A 17,599-nucleotide genomic window follows, 5' to 3' on the forward strand; every position below is an offset into this window, starting at 1 on the left:
CTACACGTCTGCAGACAGTTTGCCACACCCCATGCCTATACAAAAGGTGTAGGCTTTTACCTATGGAGAGGAACATAAGACGAGACAATGTAGTTATGTTCTACATCACCACAGGTGAACATGAGTCACAGTAGAATTGTATGACCTAACTGTGCTCTAGAATCAGAAGTTTGATGCACCTCACCTTCATCATCCTCCCTCCATGGAAGGGGCCCCCACCGTGGTTTATCCTCCACATCTGCCAGGGGGGCTGATGGGAGACAGACAGCCATGGGAGTGTTGGAACACTGGAACATTTGTCCACTGTCATGATGAAATCAGTCAACCCTTGCTCTGTATCAACATGACAAGTCTAGCCCCAACCTCTAGCTAGCACCTACCCTTAGCCCAAAGATGGCAAGATGGCACTGATGGAGATGGCAGCTTCGATTTTGTCCTTAGGAAACTGTGCAGTATTTTGTTTTTTAATGTATTATTTCTTACATTGTTAGCCCAGAAAACCTTAAGTGTTATTACATACAACCGGGAAGAAATATTGGCTATCAGAGAAACGTCAACTTTCCAGCACAACCAGCATTACGACCAGGAATACAACTTTCCCAAAGCAGATCCTTTGTCTGCACCTCCCAGGGCATTTGAACTGATTCCAGAGGCTGACCCAAAACAACGCCGCCGGAGGAGAGGGTGCCGTTGCGGTCATCTAGTGAGGCTTCGGATGCGCGCACACCACCCACCGCTTCCGAGTATATTACTCTCTAATGTCCAGTCCCTAGGTAACAAAGTCGACAAAATCAGGGCAAGAGTTGCTTTCCAAAGAGATATCCGGGATTGTAACATACTCTGTCTCAATGAAACATGGCTAGCTGGGAACATGCTGTCGGAGTCCATACAGCCAACGGGATTTTCAGTGCATTGCGCCAACAGGAATAAACATCTCTCTGGTAAGAAGAAGGGCGGGGGTGTATGTTTCATGGTTAACGACTCATGGTGTAATTGTAACAACATACAGGAATTCAAGTCCTTTTGTTCACCTTCCTCACAATCAAATGCCTACCGTATTATCTCCCAAGAGAACTCGTCTCGGTTATCGTCACAGCCGTGTACATCCCCACGCAAGTGGATACCAAGACGGCCATCAAGGAACTTTACTGGACTTTATGCAAACTGGAAACCATATACAGTTGAAGTCGGAAGTTTACATGGACTTAGGTAGGAGTCTTTAAAACTTGTTTTTCAACCACTCCACAAATTTCTTGTTAACAAACTATAGTTTTGGCAAGTCAGTTAGGACATCTACTTTGTGCATAACGCAAGTAATTTTTCCAAAAATTGTTTACAGACAGATTATTTCACTTATAATTCACTGTATCACAATTCCAGTGGGTCAAAAGTTTACATACACTAAGTTGACTGTGCCTTTTAAACAGCTTGGAAAATTCCAGAAATGATGTAATGGCTTTAGAAGCTTCTGATGGGCTAATTAACATAATTTGAGTCAATTGGAGGTGTACCTGTGGATGTATTTCAAGGCCTTCCTTCGAACTCATCATGGGAAAATCAAAAGAAATCAGCCAAGATCTCAGGAAAAAAAATTGTAGACCTCCACAAGTCTGGCTCATCCTTGGGAGCAATTTCCAAACGCCTGAAGGTACCAGGTTCATCTGTACAAACAATAGTACGCAAGTGTAAACACCATGGGACCACGCAGCCGTCATACCGCTCAGGAAGGAGACGTGTTCTGTCTCCTAGAGATGAACGTACTTTGGTGCGAAAAGTGCAAATCAATCCCAGAACAACAGCAAAGGACCTTGTGAAGATGCTGGAGGAAASAGGTAYAAAAGTATCTATATCCACAGTAAAACGAGTCCTATATCGACATAACCTGAAAGGCCGCTCAGCAAGGAAGAAGCCACTGCTCCATAACCGCCATAAAAAAGCCAGACTACGGTTTGCAACTGCACATGGGGACAAATATCTTTCTTTTTGGAGAAATGTCCTCTGGTCTGATGAAACAAAAATAGAACTGTTTGGCCATAATGACCATCGTTATGTTTGGAGGAAAAAGGGGGAGGCTTGCAAGCCGTAGAACACCATCCCAACCGTGATGCACGGGGGTGGCAGCATCATGTTGTGGAGATGGTTTGCTGCAGGAGGGACTGGTGCACTTCACAAAATAGATGGCATAATGAGGGAGGAAAATTATGTGGATATAATGGAGCAACCTCTCAAGACATCAGTCAGGAAGTTAAAGCTTGGTCGCAAATGGGTCTTCCAAATGGACAATAACCCCAAGCATACTTCCAAAGTTGTGGCAAAATGGCTAAAGGACAACAAAGTCAAGGTATTGGAGTGGCCATCACAAAGCCCTGACCTCAATACCATAGAAAATTTGTGGGCAGAACTGAAAAAGCGTGTGCGAGCAAGGAGGCCTACAAACCTGACTCAGTTACACCAGCTCTGTCAGGAGGAATGGGCCAAAATTCACACAACTTATTGTGGGAAGCTTGTGGAAGGCTACCCAAAACGTTTGACCGAAGTTGAACAATTTTAAAGGCAATGCTACCAAATACTAATTGACTGCGTGTGAACTTCTGACCCACTGGGAATGTGATGAAAGAAATAAAAGCTGAAATAAATCATTCTATTATTATTCTGACATTTCACATTATTAAAATAATGTGGTGATCCTAACTGACCTAAAACAGGGAATTTTTACTAGGATTAAATGTCAGGAATTGTGAAAACTGAGTTTAAAAGTATTTGGCTAAGGGGTGTAATCTTCTGACTTCAACTGTATCCTGAGGCTGCATTTATTGCAGCTGGGGATTTTAACAAAGCTAATTTGAGAACAATTTGACCGCTCCTGATGACCTGGGTAAATCATGCACAAGAGATCCCTCAAACTTGGGATCTGAGGGAGACCACACTTTGGGAAYGGAGCAGATGGACCCACTCATGATCTGAGAGGCAGCGAGCCGAGTGGATCCCAGATCTCGAACTTAGTATTTTATAAGAAAAAGGTGAGTGAAACACGCAAAGTTTAGTTTTTAAGAAAAGCCTCTGTCACGTAGGCTCTGAGTGTATATTCCTGTGTGAGGGGGTCACCTTGGAGGTGGAGTCAGTGGAGGATGATCTGAGAGTTAGGTGTCTTTGAGTCGACTATCATTGGTCGGTTGCGGGAAACCTTGAGCCGTCCCAACACTGAATTGATCACAGTGGGGATTGGTGTGATCTGTAGGGGTGAGGGGCCAGGGTGACTGAGTTTTGTGTGAAGCACGGTACCTGGTGAAACCCTTGGTCATCTGGGTTTGGTCATTTACCATTAAAACGTCTAGAATCTGTGTGAATTAGTTAAGACCATTTATGATATAGTATAAATAGTAAGGTGTACCTGTAATTGTTTTTAACCTGTACCCCATTTTAGAAGTATTGAAAGATGAAAATGTATTATCCTAGGAGCTAACCATGAGATAGAAATKAGAAAATATTCCTGCAGGTCAAAAAACAACTAATTGATTAGGTATGTTTGGGAATAGCATTGTGTGAATATGATATGAGAGTTTTGTAAGTGTGTAAATAAGATCTGATAAAAATTACAGACCTCTACATGCTTTGTAAGTAGGAAAACCTGCAAAATCGGCAGTGTATCAAATACTTCAGTTCTCCCCACTGTATGTGACCAATAAAATTGGATTTGATTTGGGGGGAGGGAGAGTCTGGCCACTCTTAATTCTTTATAAGGTCATTCATCTTAACTGCTACAAAGCCCTACTCAGGGTTTTCTGGTTAGCTTTATATTCCAGCTCAGTCTTCATCTGTACTACAACGGTGGATGTTGCTCGTGCGCCTGCCACTAACTCTAGCAGGCTTGGAACTGCGTGTGCATGACGCACCTGGCTAGTCGAACGCTTCATTGAGACAATGCTGAAACATCAATTCATTGGCGAGTCAGTGCCACATTTTCATTTGTTCCAAAATCTAAATTAAAGGAACGTTATCTTGCAAATTCAGCAGGTTATGGTGTGAAATAGGCTTTTAGAAGTGCTGTCTTTATTACTTATCATTAATGCTGTCTTTGGGCTTGTCAATGCACAAGCACTTTTTTACCCACACATTTTTTTTCATAAGTGTTATTGTGTGATGTTTAAAATGCATTCTGTCATTACTGAATGTGTAATGTGATATTTTAACATAACACAAACATTTGATTAATAAAATGTTTAATTAGTCATCTTCCTCAAAAATGAAGGGGATGACACAATCTTTGCTAGAGTGAGGGAATTTGACTTGTCTTCAACTTGTGGCTCTGTCATTTCATTCAGGGAAGGGGAGTTAGCCTGCCCCGGAGCAGGTTAGTTCTGAAGGATTCGTTGCCATAGAAATGTACCTGGCTAAAAGGTGAGACACTTTCTTATGACCGGTTATCCTGAGTTGAACTAAGTTTACCAAAGTTACCTCGCTAACTGCGAGACCCTGCTTTGTAGGATACCCCTCTAGATATGCACTGGGAGTGTTTTGAGACTGCCACATCATCCTGACATGAGGGGAAAGTAAGCTGCCTCTCTGTTTTGAACCAAGGGACTAGGTAAGGACTACCCCTTTATCATGACTCCATTACATTACACATAAGTCATTGGATGAAGGCTTCTTCTGTATGAAGTAGGTTTGTTAAGAGCCCTGACGCTCGGTCTGAACATTAACTCCATTGTTTGCGGTATGGTTTTGGAAGCATAAGGACCTTTTCTTTCATATCAGCAAGAAATTATTTTCAAGAAACTGGGTTACATTGATACACACCTTTTTATAGGGTTAGTGTTCCCACACGGCCATATCTCCATGCTACCCCACTTGTTTATGGAAGACGGAGGGAACAACTGCTAATTAGCCATCTAGCATGCTCCGAACACTTGTGTGTAACAGCAGGCCGCCAGAAGCGTATTGTCACTGAAAAATACTGTTGGCTGCAACTGTGACAGTTAAAACAGTGAGTGYATATTTTGCATTTGTGAAGTAATTTTGATGTTATATCAAAGTAAAGGGCTTTATGTTTCTTGAACCGTATTGAAATTTAGAATCGATTCACGTTTAGATGGAGGTTYTGGCTGMCAAAGCCAGTCTACCTCTGAAGRTATCATATAAGGTCCKTGTACCTTAAGGAGTAATGGTATGCTCCTTAACAGTACATCTTGGGMTAGGTAGGGACTTACCCTCTGCCATCACTGGGGCCTGYAGAGGATGAGCCAGTGTTACCGGTCTTTGTCAGATCTGGCTGGACCAGTGTTTGGAACCTGAAARAAAATTAAGTAAGAGTATTAGATTTCTAGGCTAGGCTTAAAACTTTCTAATGATAAGCCTCACAGCAACAAGCAATGCTAGTGCCATGCCAAAGCAGAATGCACCGAGGCCCCTGAATGCTGACTTACAACAAGCCAATGATCTCCACGGCACTCCGGAAGAGATGACTGAGGAATGACAATCGCCATGGAGACTGTGTCCTGTTGTCCAGAACCTGACCTGAAGAGTGGGAACACGTGTTAGTGATGGTTTTAACCATACTACAAAGCCTGGAACTAACGTCTTGGTCCATCAGCCAGTTTGACKGACTGGTGCATGAACCCTCCCACTTTTTCTAACCAGCATTTGACAGGTGYTAATTTCAAGCCCTGCATTAAGGAACACAGAGGCTGTGTTTCACTTGCATTACATTAGTTACCTCCCAAATATCAAATGGAGAGACAAACACACACAAGCTTAGCTATATAGCCAGGCTCAATTGGATGATCCACTCTACAGTACATAGAGGGCCAAAACTTTCAAACACCGTAATATTTAATAATAGTTATTGCTGTCTATAGTAACTAGCTAGCAACATTTCGCATTTCTGTCAAAAGGTGAAGACATTGGGAGACCGCAGCGATGAATGCTACGATTTGTATGGCAATTAGCGACTAATAAAACAATAAACAAATACAAACACATACAGTTGTAAAAGATTAACGGTTAGATGAATACACAATTTTTGCAGCTTCCACTGATTTATTTACTGCTGCAATGCCGCATCCGGTGTACTTCTTTGAGGTTTATTGGSAGACACTCATAAGGAATATTGCCACCAGCTACTATACGATGTAGGGGAAAAATCCCCCAAAACAAAAACTGTTTTGGATTAACAAATTCAAACTGCCAAAAACAAAAAACACTAACCAAAATTCACTCTACTACTGTTCAGGTCCCTACACATGCTCAGGAACCTCTTCATTCAGTACTCCCTGTAACGTTTTGGCTGTAAAGTCCTGGACATCCAGAAATATATTTGTCACCTTCACAATGACATTTAGCTTCTTTGATTGTTTTATTAGCGCAATTGATCACAACAAATGCCACCTTCTTCACTGTTAGTGCATGTCATTCACTGCAGACTGTGGGACATACACTACCATCTCATCTCTAATCACACCTTCAGATATTTTCACTGCCTCCACATAGGTGACCTGCTGGATAAACCTGATCCTAGCTACTGCGGCCCTTACAGGACACTCTGGGAACTCAGGAATGTGATTCCCATCACAATTACTGCAACATGTTTGTTGTTAGTTTTCTTTAYCTTTATTTAACTAGGCAAGCCAGTTAAGAACAAATTCTTATTTACATTGATGGCCTACACCGGCCAAACCCTGACGACGCTGGGCCAATTGTGCGCCGCCTTATGGGACTCAGTCTGGATTTGAACCAGGATGTCTGTAGTGACCCCTCTAGCACTGAGATGCAGTGCCATAGACCACTGCGCCACTCGGGAGCCCGAGTAGTGCAGCGGTCTGTTTCATCTGACTCTTCAACTAAGACATATTTATTCCTTCGTCAAACACTTGCCACGTGTCCAAAGTTATTACAATTGTAACACTACAGCGGCTTCTGTACATACGGTCTAACCGCATATCTCACATACCCAAGTTTTACGTAAGTCGGGAGAACCACTTCATCAAACTTCTTCTTCGGTGGTGTTTATTGGCGTTTGGCATGCAACGTTATGGTGCATTACCGCCACCTACTGTACTGGAGTGTGGGCCAAAGACAGAGGGACTAAATCCTACCTGYCAGCCCCRTTTCTCTTAAAAAAGATGATAACAAAAAATATTTGAGACTGTATCTAATGACGTTCTACTCAATATACTCTTTAAACTAATTTCCTGTATACATTCCCTCATACTAGATCTCAGCCTCTTTCCCTCTCATACTGCACACACTATATCAATACATGCCCCACTATCTCTGTTTCCTGGCAATAATCACACTTTCCTGTTGGATGCTTTCCTATCACATTTAAAGTCTTATTCAATCTTGCAAAAATAGCCTCCTCTCTTCTGTCCCTTCCTGCCGTCCTCCCCTCSCTGACTTTCTTCTGTACTTGAAATAAATGCCTGACATTGGTATCGCTATTCCACAGCTCTTGCCATCTCTGCACACTCACTGTTCATATTAGGCTTATTGCCTCTGCCTTGCTCATTGAAACTACAACATCAACATCCACATGACTAAGTGCTTGTTTAGCCAGTACTTCAACTGCCTCGTTCCCCCCACTCCCACATGGGCTGGGTCCCAAGTAACTCTTATCTGTATACCCATCTGTCTAATCCTGCCATGGGTTTGTAGTACATAATAAAACAGGTTTTGTCTGCTACATGAGCTAAAGGACTGCAGACTCATCAACACTGCACATCAATCAGAGCAAATAACTACTCTGTTTGGCTTGACTTTCTCCRCCCAYTGCAAGGCCAACAATATGGCCATCAGCTCCGCTGTATATACAGCCAGATGATTTGTAATATGTTTCCTGACTGCCACCCCACATTCCTGCACTACAAATGCTGACCCAGTACGTCCTGTCCTTGAATCTTCTTAATTATCTGTGTAAATGGATCAACACCCTCCATATATTTCCGTAGTCTCTCCAACACTTCTAGATCAACTACTGGAGGCAGGAGTAGCCATGGTGGGTTTACAGGAATAGCTACTGTTGGACTAAACTCCCTTTCATACAGTCCCATCTCTCTCGTCTGAGTATTACCCACCCGCCCAAAACATGTGTTGTGTCCTTGCTCATGTTCCCAGCATGCCTGTAAAATCCCTTTCGCAGGATGAGACACCCCATGTCCCTGTAGGTTGATCCAATAATAATTTGCCAGCTGCTGTCTCATAATCTGCAATGGCATATCCCCCATCTCCACCTGTAGTGCAGCTACTGGGGAGGTCCAAAAAGCCCCACTACATGTTCTGAGTCCTTGCCCCTGTATGACATCTAGCCCTTCCAATGAGGTCCGGGCTGCTGAATCCCCACATGAATGCCCACCGCTCTACCTCAGTTGCTTCCTGTACCTTCCTGACTATGTAGGGCACATTTCTTCCCCTTGTTGGGTTCTGAGAATAGGAAATATACTTATTCATGTCACTGAGGGAGAGAGGGTAATGTATAACGTTTACATTATGTCAGGATATGTTATTGTTAACCATCAGGGATCCTCTGGGAGGAGAAGAGACACAGTCTGGTATCAATCACCATGACAGCCGTGAGTTGGGGAGGAGTGAGCACTTTGGGGCAGAGGTCAGGTCAGATGAAGTGAGGAAGAAAGATATCACTAAAGGTTCTGTCTAGCAACAGAGATGCATTGGCTGTTCAGATGTGTAGGAGGAGACTCAGCATAGGAGAAAGGGTTAAATACTAGTGCTCGTGAATATGTTTTTATCAATTCAGCTGTTCGATTCTTTGGGAAGAATAAACTTGGTTTAAGCTTTCACAGTGTCCGAGTTCTTACTCTAATAATTATAACCTAACACCCTCTTCCATAAGGCCCCATCATCTGCAAATAACGACCTCCCAATATCCGTCCGTACCTGAGAGTAAACATCATTGATCATAATTGAGAACAACAGAGGACTAATCATGCTCCCATGCAGTGTACAAATATCCACCAGGTAGCTGTCTGTGCATGCTTCAAGTGGTAGAACTCAGAAAGCACTACCAGCACTTTGAAAAGTTGATGTAATTATACTTTCCTGTGGATATATTGTCTCACATTCCTACCTGAAAAATGACTAACCACACGGACAAACGATAAAGTAAGTTCAAATGTAATTTTATTAAACATTTTGGCTTCTAGAGCTTGTGAGAGGAATTTTTCCAAATAAATGTATAGCATTAATCTCAGACTGTGAACCAGAGCTGTCCAGTCTGATTGTCAGGCAATGATTAGGCATGATCTTAAATGTCTCTTTTTGCGATGTATATTTCTTGTCAGACTATGATACATTCTATACATCATAGATGTGTTTTCTGAATCTATTATACGTTTTCTGAGCCTGAATAGGCCTACCTTCTAAGTCATGTTTGAAGTTGCTTTCTCACTTTGCACCACTGTCTGTAAGTCACATGGTACTGTATTCACATCATTGCTTGTTGCACTGCTGTTAAAGTTCCCCTACTTACAAGTGAGACAATTTGAATGTTTCTCACATTCCTATACCCATTTGGTGAAGTAACCTATGGCTGTATTGAAAGCAGTCAATGTCCAGTAGATGGCAGTCCATGCCTATTCTTTTTTTTAACTATCGATGGTCCTCTGTATGTTACCCACCGTAGAGTCAAGTGGCTGCTTAGAGATGGAAAAATGTCTCTTCTGCAGGTAGACAGCCATCATATCAATCCATGTTTTACTGAGATATAGGTGATATTAGTATTATCATTATTACCATTCTAATGAACTTTGTTGCCTTTTCAATCTTCCAAGAGATTCACACCATTACACACTTTCTCATTTTCTTCCTCTCACACTAAACACAACCCACGCTATCTCTATGAATTTATGTCTTCATATGTCCACAAAAAGACACCATCATTGTGCTCGGCTAATTGTGCAAGTCTGTTTGGGACTCATTTGTAGAAAAAGGAAGCAAGGGAATTCAAGGAATGAGAAGGGCAAGGAAAGCGAGAGAACTACACACTTCCATCTAGGCACCAGCAGGGAAGAAAATACAATTTTTTACAGCTATAAGCCCCCATGAAACACATTCAGGCCAATGCAGCTGTTGACTCGTGAAGTGGGCGTGGTGTGAGGTCATCACAGAGCGCAGGGTGTCAGAGACAATGGAGGAGCCAAGTGTGGGGGAAACCAGTATCTATGCAGCAATAGTCTATGTGCTAGGGGGGCTAGGGTCAGTCTGTTATATCTGGTGTAATTCTTCTGTATTATCTGTTGTCATGTGTGAATTTAAGTAGGCTCCCTCTAATTATCTCCCTCCCTCCCTCCCGCTCCCAGAGGACCTGAGCCCTAGGACATGCCTCAAGATTACCTGGCCTGATGACTCCTGGCTGTCCCCAGTCCACCTGATCGTGCTGTTGCTCCAGTTTTAACTGTTCTGCCTGCGGCTATGGAACCCTGACCTGTTCACCAGACGTGCTACCTTGTCCCGGACCTGATGTTTTCCTCTCTCTCTCTCTCTACCGCACTCTGAATCCTTGAGTATGAAAAGCCAACTGACATTTACTCCTGAGGTACTGACCTGTTGCACCCTCTACAACCCTGCTGGTCATCTAACGTTTGAACATCTTGATGAACAATCTGGCCTTAATGGTCATGTTCTGTTATAATCTCCACTCGGCACAGCCAGAAGAGGACTGGCCAGCCATCAGAGCCTGGTTCCTCTCTAGGTGTCTTCCTAGGTTTCTGCTATTCTAGGGAGTTTTTCCTAGCCACCGTGCTTCTACACCTGCATTGCTTGCTGTTTGGGGTTTTAGGCTTGGTTTCTGTATAGCACTGTGTGACATCAGCTGATGTAAATGGGCTTTATAAATACATTTGATTGATTGATCTTCTCTGTCCTAGTAATGTTATACGTGAGCAGGGGGACACTGGGTGTTTTCTATCAGGCGCACAAAGAGCCATTGAAGTGGGTTTGTTCTTCTGCCTCACACAGGCCAGGGCTGGGCCCTCCTCTAGGCCTGCATAGATCTACACAGAGTAACAGCTGGGCTACAGCCTAGGCTGTGAAGTGTGCATCTCAAGTAGGCCTCCAGTGATGTGCCGTGGTCAATTCCGTGATGCTTACACCATCAATATCAAACCTTGACCAACGTAGCCCATTGGAGCACATGTAGCTCATCGGAGGCCCTTATATTGAGCGCAGAGCTCCCATTGGGTTACATACGACTTGTGTTGAACACATTGGGTAATACTTGTGTGGGATTTAGAGGCCTTTAACTGGTTTTATACCCAGAAAAGCAGCAGTCTCTGAACTGTAGAACATCTTCCACCCCTACACCTCTGCCTGCCTGGCATCCCCTCTCCCCGCCACTGGTCCAGTGCCAGAACTCTTAGAGACAGTGGATGAGAATGGGAGGGGTGGACAGAGGAAGTGTGTATGTGTGTGTGTGTGTGTGTGTGTGTGGGGGGGGGGTGGTATATGGTGATTCTTTCAGCGATGGTGAATGGCATAGGGAGGGGGAGGGTATGGTGAATGGCCTATGGTGGGGAGGGGTATGGTGGGGAGGGGTGTTATTGTGCGCATTTCTATAAAGCCGAGGCTTAAACTACAGCATCCTGCTCATTCTGTCCCGTCCCCCTGTGCTCTTCCTGTCTTTTATTCTATACCTTTTGTATTTTGTCTTTGTCTTCCCGTCTTCCTCCAGAGTTAACATTGTGTGTGTGCACAGTGCTATTCATAAGCCAATGAACAAAAAGCTAACAACACAGCCAATTTTTACCAGCTTTCTTTTGATTAATTCTTTCACGGTTAAAGGTTGTTTGAACAAACTTTGTTTGTGTAAAGAGAGCTCTCTGTAGTGTGACCTTTACAGTGCTGTCCTCTCTGCCCCCCGCCTTTTTGTCCTGAGAGAGTTGGATTGTCTCTGTAGTCCATTCTATGAGTACCAATAGATTCCAGGGAGACTGCTTACATCTTTGTGGCTGAATACAGGTGGATCTGTTGTCATCAGTGGAATAATACAGTACTGTAAAGTAATGGATGAATCATTTAATACTTCCTAGAAGTGGTGGGTGGGAAGAAGAAAAGAAGGAGGAAGGAAGAAACGTAGGGATGGGTTGGGATTGTGTTTTGTATGTGTGTGTGTGTTATCCATTTATTAGACAAGAGGAGATGTGGAGTCATTCTTCAGAAGAGCATCTTGTTCTGAAGATGCACCAGAAGAACATTGGAATGATCTGCAACATCTTTGTTCTCTCACTCCCTGTGAGAGCATTCTGAACCCTGTCCCACGTCACAGTTAAACCCTGCATAGCCAGTACGGTTTCATCTTTCACACATGTTGTTCCCCTTTCTCAGTCCAACTGGCAAGGCATCTTTGTTTTGTCATGTTGATTAGCCCTCTCCCAAGCTGTGGCTTGGGTTCCAGTTGTACCAGTGCCATATTGGGTCGGTATGTCTTGGCCCCTTTTGGATCTCTTTTCGCCAAGCTGTAAGACGTCCCATGTTGACAATTGACATTTACCCTTGTTGTTTTTCCATTGCTATGTTTGTCCCGGTAGCCATTATGCTCCTCTGTAGTTATGTATCTCACACCTGTTGATTGATGGTGTTCCAGAGATGGGAACATTTAGGGGGAGTGGGCATGGGGGGTTGGGGAGGCTTAGGGGGCATAGCTAGCTCCTAAATAATGAGAGATAGGATTAGTGAATAAACTCTAAAGATATTGAAGAGGTATGTTAAAGCCAGAGGCTGTCTCTCTGTCTTCAGAGATGAGGTAGTTACTGGAGATCAACACCATGTAGAGCTAGCAAGAAAGACATTTTACCAGACTTGTACATTTGACATTAAAACTTGAAACTTGAAACCTTTTCACCCTCCCTTAAAAATCACGTGGATGAAGTCACCTCCTCTCACTCTGTCTGTTTGTGACCCCATGGCTCTAACATAACTAATCTCTGCCATGATCTTTCACCATCCATAACCTCCGGTACTTCTGAGACATGGAGTCTTTCCCTGTGTGTCAGCTCCAGGTGTCATATGGTGTTATGGCATAATGGATGTCCTGTGCCGTACAGGTCAGGGAGGCAGTCTTTTGTACAGCAGGTTCAAAGTCCTCTGAGAGAGTGCCGTCACCATCCCCGCCATGCCCCGCCATGCCCTTCACCCTACTGGCGTCAGTCTGTTGTGGTACTGGGCTGTAAAATGTGAACTCTGTGAGTCTGGATGACAGATATTCATATAGCACTCCCCATGTCGGCCATAGGGCTTGAGGGTTAAGGGCTTTGAACTGGGTTCAACTGTGTTGAGCTCTGCGAGGGTGTTGAGTGTGTTAGTGTGTAAACAGCATGCTACAGGGCTATTACTGACCATGCCTGGCGTGTCCGTCTGTCTGTATGTCTGTCTGTCTACAGACCAGGGCTCTTATGACTTCCACTTCCCTGATCAAATGAATAATTGACCAGCCATATTTCTGGTTGCCAGGGTTACCGCCGGCCGTTTGCACAGTGGCAGATGATGCATTGATCTGTGCCGTGATAGGGCTGGAGGAAGGGCGGGGCGTTTTTGTTTGTGCCATGGAAAATAGAGTGAAAAGATTTGGTAAGTAAAGAGCAGTTAAGCTACTGTCTGATGAAACCTGACATGGAGATGTCTGATAAGACTGGTCCTGGGAACAGTCACGTTTAGTGTTAACAAGTAGGTAAGGGGATAGCTCTGACTCTACCCAGTAAGAAAATGTACTTTGTGTGATACCAAGGTATGCAGAGTGTCCTCAAATCTGCCTGCTCTCTACATACCGGACATAAACACTTCTACCACTTAAGCCAGGCAAGGAGTTTCTGCTGAGGAGGAGAGGAAGGAGAAGAGAGGAGGGGGAGAGAGGGGGAGGAAAGGAGAGGAGGGAGAGGAGAGTCTGAAGGCACTTCTGTCAGAGGATAAATATAGGAGGTAGAATGGGCTCTGTTGTTCCCATGGAACAGCACTCTGCCTCTCTGTATGGTACACACTACAGAGTACTTATCTGTGTGATTGAAGGAGTGCGAGGAAAGAACAGAGTAATCAATCACTACAAGCACCTTTCATCTCTGCTGCCTATCTTACCTTCTTTGTGTGTGCGTGCTTGCATGTGTGGATGTGTGTCTATGTTTGCGTGTGTGCGTACATGTACCTGCATCCGTGCGTGTTTGTGCATGCCTGTGCTAATGTGTTCAGGTGTGTAAGACAGAGAGAAACGGGTCCCTACTGAAGCAGGTGTGCAAGACTGCATGCATCATGCATGTGTGTGCATTACAGTATAACGTATAAGGGGACATTTCATAAGTACAATGCATAATTCATTGCTAAGAGACAGGAGGCTCTTTTATTAGACAAACCAATATGAAGAGTGATGGCATCCATGCCCATCCCGTTTCCCACCCCCTTCTCTAATGTGATTGATGTACAGTACTGTTATGGTTATGTATCATACAGTGTCCTTGGCCTGAACACTCTCACTCTGATTAAAAAAGCCTGTTTTTAAAGACACTTTTTTATAATCTGTATAACCTGTATAATTTATGTTATATACAGAAAGTGCATAGAACAGTTAGTGACTTTGTCCCAGAGGGCACAGCTTTCTGTTCTTTTACATATACATCAGTCTAATCTCTGTCTCTGGTTCTCTCTCTGCTTTCATCTTCTCGTCTCTCTCTCTCTCTGCTCTCTCTCTCTTCTTCTCTCTCTCTTCTCTCTCTCGTCTCTCGTTCTCCCTCTCCCTTCCTCCTCTCTTCTCTCTCCTCTCTCTCTCTCTCTCTCTCTACTCTCTCGCTCTCTCTCTCTCTCGCTCTCTCTCTCTCTTCGTGCTGTTTCTCTCTCCACCGTTTTCTCACTTTATGTCAGCATCTCTCTGCCTTGAGTTTCTTTCCTCATGTCTTTCCATATATCCGTCTCTACTTGTTTGTGATTCGTCTTTCTTATCGGATCCTCTGTTGTCTCCACTTCTCTTGTGAATGTACTCCAACTTTTTCTACTCATACGAGTTTTCTTTTGAAATTTTCTCCTGGCTCTATTCGATCTCTCTGTTATCTCTCTCGTCTCGACCTTCTGCATGTCTTTCTATAACTTATAACTTGGTTCTCTCTCTCATCTCTTGCTTCTCCTTCTCTTTGTCTTTTGTCTTCTTACTCTTAGCTCTTCCTATCTCTCCTCTCTCTCTTTCGATAATTTATCTCTCGGTGACTTGGTGTTCTCTCTCTCTATTATCATCTCACTACTGCAGGTTTCTCTCTCTCTCCATACTTACTCTCTCTTTCATTCTTCTTTCATATAATTTTCCACTCCTTTACTTTCTCTCTCTCTCTGTCACTCATCTTACACTCTATTCTCTATCTCAATCTCGTGCTCTATAAGCTGCTCTCTCTAGTTATTTTTTCTGCTTCTGATTATTCGAATACTTCTCCATCATATCTTCTGATTACTCATCTACTTCTCTTCTCACTCACAAGTACACCCTGTTAATTGAATGTCTTTCTCTTCACTCTCTCTATCTCACCTCTTCCGCTCTCCTGTTTCTCTCTTTTCTTCTCTCTCGTTCTGTGCCTTCTCTATCTCGTCACTCTCTCCTCCTCTCATTGTAATGTGCTCTCTTCTTCTTCTTTGCTGTTTGTACGTTCGATGGACTCATGCTCAACTGCCTCGTGACTGTTTCTGTCTCCTGGTGAATACTTCTCTTTGCATTATATTCTTCTTTAACTTTGGTTATCTTCTTCTTCTTTTCTGTGCTTTCTCTGCTTCCGTGCTTCTTCTCTTGAATCTACAGGCTACGTACTCAATATGTCATATGCTCTATCAGTACTCATATACTACTGTCTCGTTTAACTAGATCGAAGAAGTATAGAAGATGCACAAACACCCTGTTCGACTGAATATACAGTAAGTATAACATAGTTGAACATTAAGATAATGTAAGATATGTGAATAGCATATTTAGTCCCCTAAACTTTGGCATTTTTGTAAAAGGCCAATTGGCTAATGTATGTTTTAATTTGGTGGACTAAGTGATATGTTTTCTCTCCTACTTTGTTAAATGGCCAGTTGATTGAGGTCTCCATTAGGCAGCCTCTCTTAGTTAGTAATTGCTATTTAGCTGTCTGATGGCCTTGAGATAGAAGCGTGTTTTTCAGTCTCTCGGTCCCAGCTTTGATGCACCTATACTGACCTCGCCTTCTGGATGGTAGCGGTGTGAACAGGCAGGGGCTCGGGTGGTTGTTGTCTTTGATCTTTTTTGCCTTCCTGTGACATCGGGTGCTATAGGTGTCATGGAGGGCAGGTAGTTTGATGGCGCCAACAGAGATGGTCACATCGCTTTGAGTCCTTAATAAACTATGCAGTATTTTGTGTTTTTATGTATTATTTTTTATATTGTTACCCCAGGAAATCTTAACTGTTATTACATACAGCCGGGATGAACTTTTGGATATAAGAGCGACGTCAACTTACCAACTTACCTTACGATCAGGAACACGACTTTCCCGAAGTGGATYCTCTGTTTGGACCACCACCCAGGACAATGGATCTAATCCCAGAAGCTGACCCAAGACAACTGCGCCGTAGAAGGGGCAGACGGAGTGGCCTCCTGGTCAGGCTCTGTAGATGTGCACATCATCCACCGATCCCGAGTATAGTACTTGCCAATGTCCAGTCTCTTGACAACAAGGTAGGCGAAATTCGAGCAAGGGTAGCCTCCCAGAGAGACATCTGAGATTGTAACATTCTCTGTTTCGCGGAAACATGGCTCTCTCAGGATATGTTGTCGGAATCGGTTCAGACACAGGGCTTCTCCATGCATCGCGCCGACAGAGATAAACATCTCTCTGGGAAGAGGAAGTACGGGGGTGTACGCTTCATGATTAACGACTCATGGTGTAATCATAACAACATACAGGAACTCAACAGTAGTGGAGAAGGTGGAAAGTTTTAAGTTCCTCTGCTTACACATCACGGACAAACTGAAATGGTCCACCCACACAGACAGTGTGGTGAAGAAGGCGCAACAGCGCCTCTTCAACCTCAGGAGGCTAAAGAAATTTGGCTTGTCCCCAAAAACCCTCACAAACTTTTATAGATGCACAATCGAGAGCATCCTGTCGGGCTGTATCACCGCCTGGTACGGCAACTGCTCCGCCCACAACCGTAAGGCTCTCCAGAGGGTGGTGCGGTCTGCACAACGCATCACCGGGGGCAAACTACCTGCCCTCCAGGACACCTACACACCCGATGTCACAGGAAGGCCAAAAAGATAATCAAGGACAACAACCACCCGAGCCACTGCTTGTTCACCCCGTTATCATCCAGAARGCGAGGTCAGTACAGGTGCATCAAAGCTGGGACCGAGAGACTGAAAAACAGCTATCTCAAGGCCATCAGACTGTTAAACAGCAATCACTAACATTGAGAGGCTGCTGCCAACATACTGACTCAAATCTCTAGCCACTTTAATAATAATACATTGGATGTAAAAAATGTATCGCTAGCCACTTTAAACAATGCCACTTTATATAATGTTTACATACCCTACATTACTCATCTCATATGTATATACTGTACTCTATACCATCTACCTATCTATTGCGTCTTGCCTATGCCG

At 43.7% G+C, this 17,599-nt stretch overlaps 1 protein-coding gene across 1 annotated transcript; it reads right to left on the minus strand.

Annotated features, from left to right (window-relative positions):
- On the minus strand, positions 1–5,554 carry selenok (selenoprotein K). The gene is made up of 5 exons (XM_070448173.1): positions 5,424–5,554; positions 5,208–5,288; positions 4,388–4,391; positions 185–250; positions 1–60 (listed from the first exon to the last, which is right to left on the minus strand). Exons 1-5 carry the CDS (start codon positions 5,552–5,554, stop codon positions 1–3), a joined length of 342 nt encoding a protein of 113 aa, XP_070304274.1.
- Between the last annotated feature and the right edge of the window lie 12,045 nt (positions 5,555–17,599).

The sequence above is a fragment of the Salvelinus sp. IW2-2015 genome, linkage group LG17 (genome assembly GCF_002910315.2).
Source record: "Salvelinus sp. IW2-2015 linkage group LG17, ASM291031v2, whole genome shotgun sequence".
Classification (NCBI taxonomy): Eukaryota; Metazoa; Chordata; class Actinopteri; order Salmoniformes; family Salmonidae; genus Salvelinus; species Salvelinus sp. IW2-2015.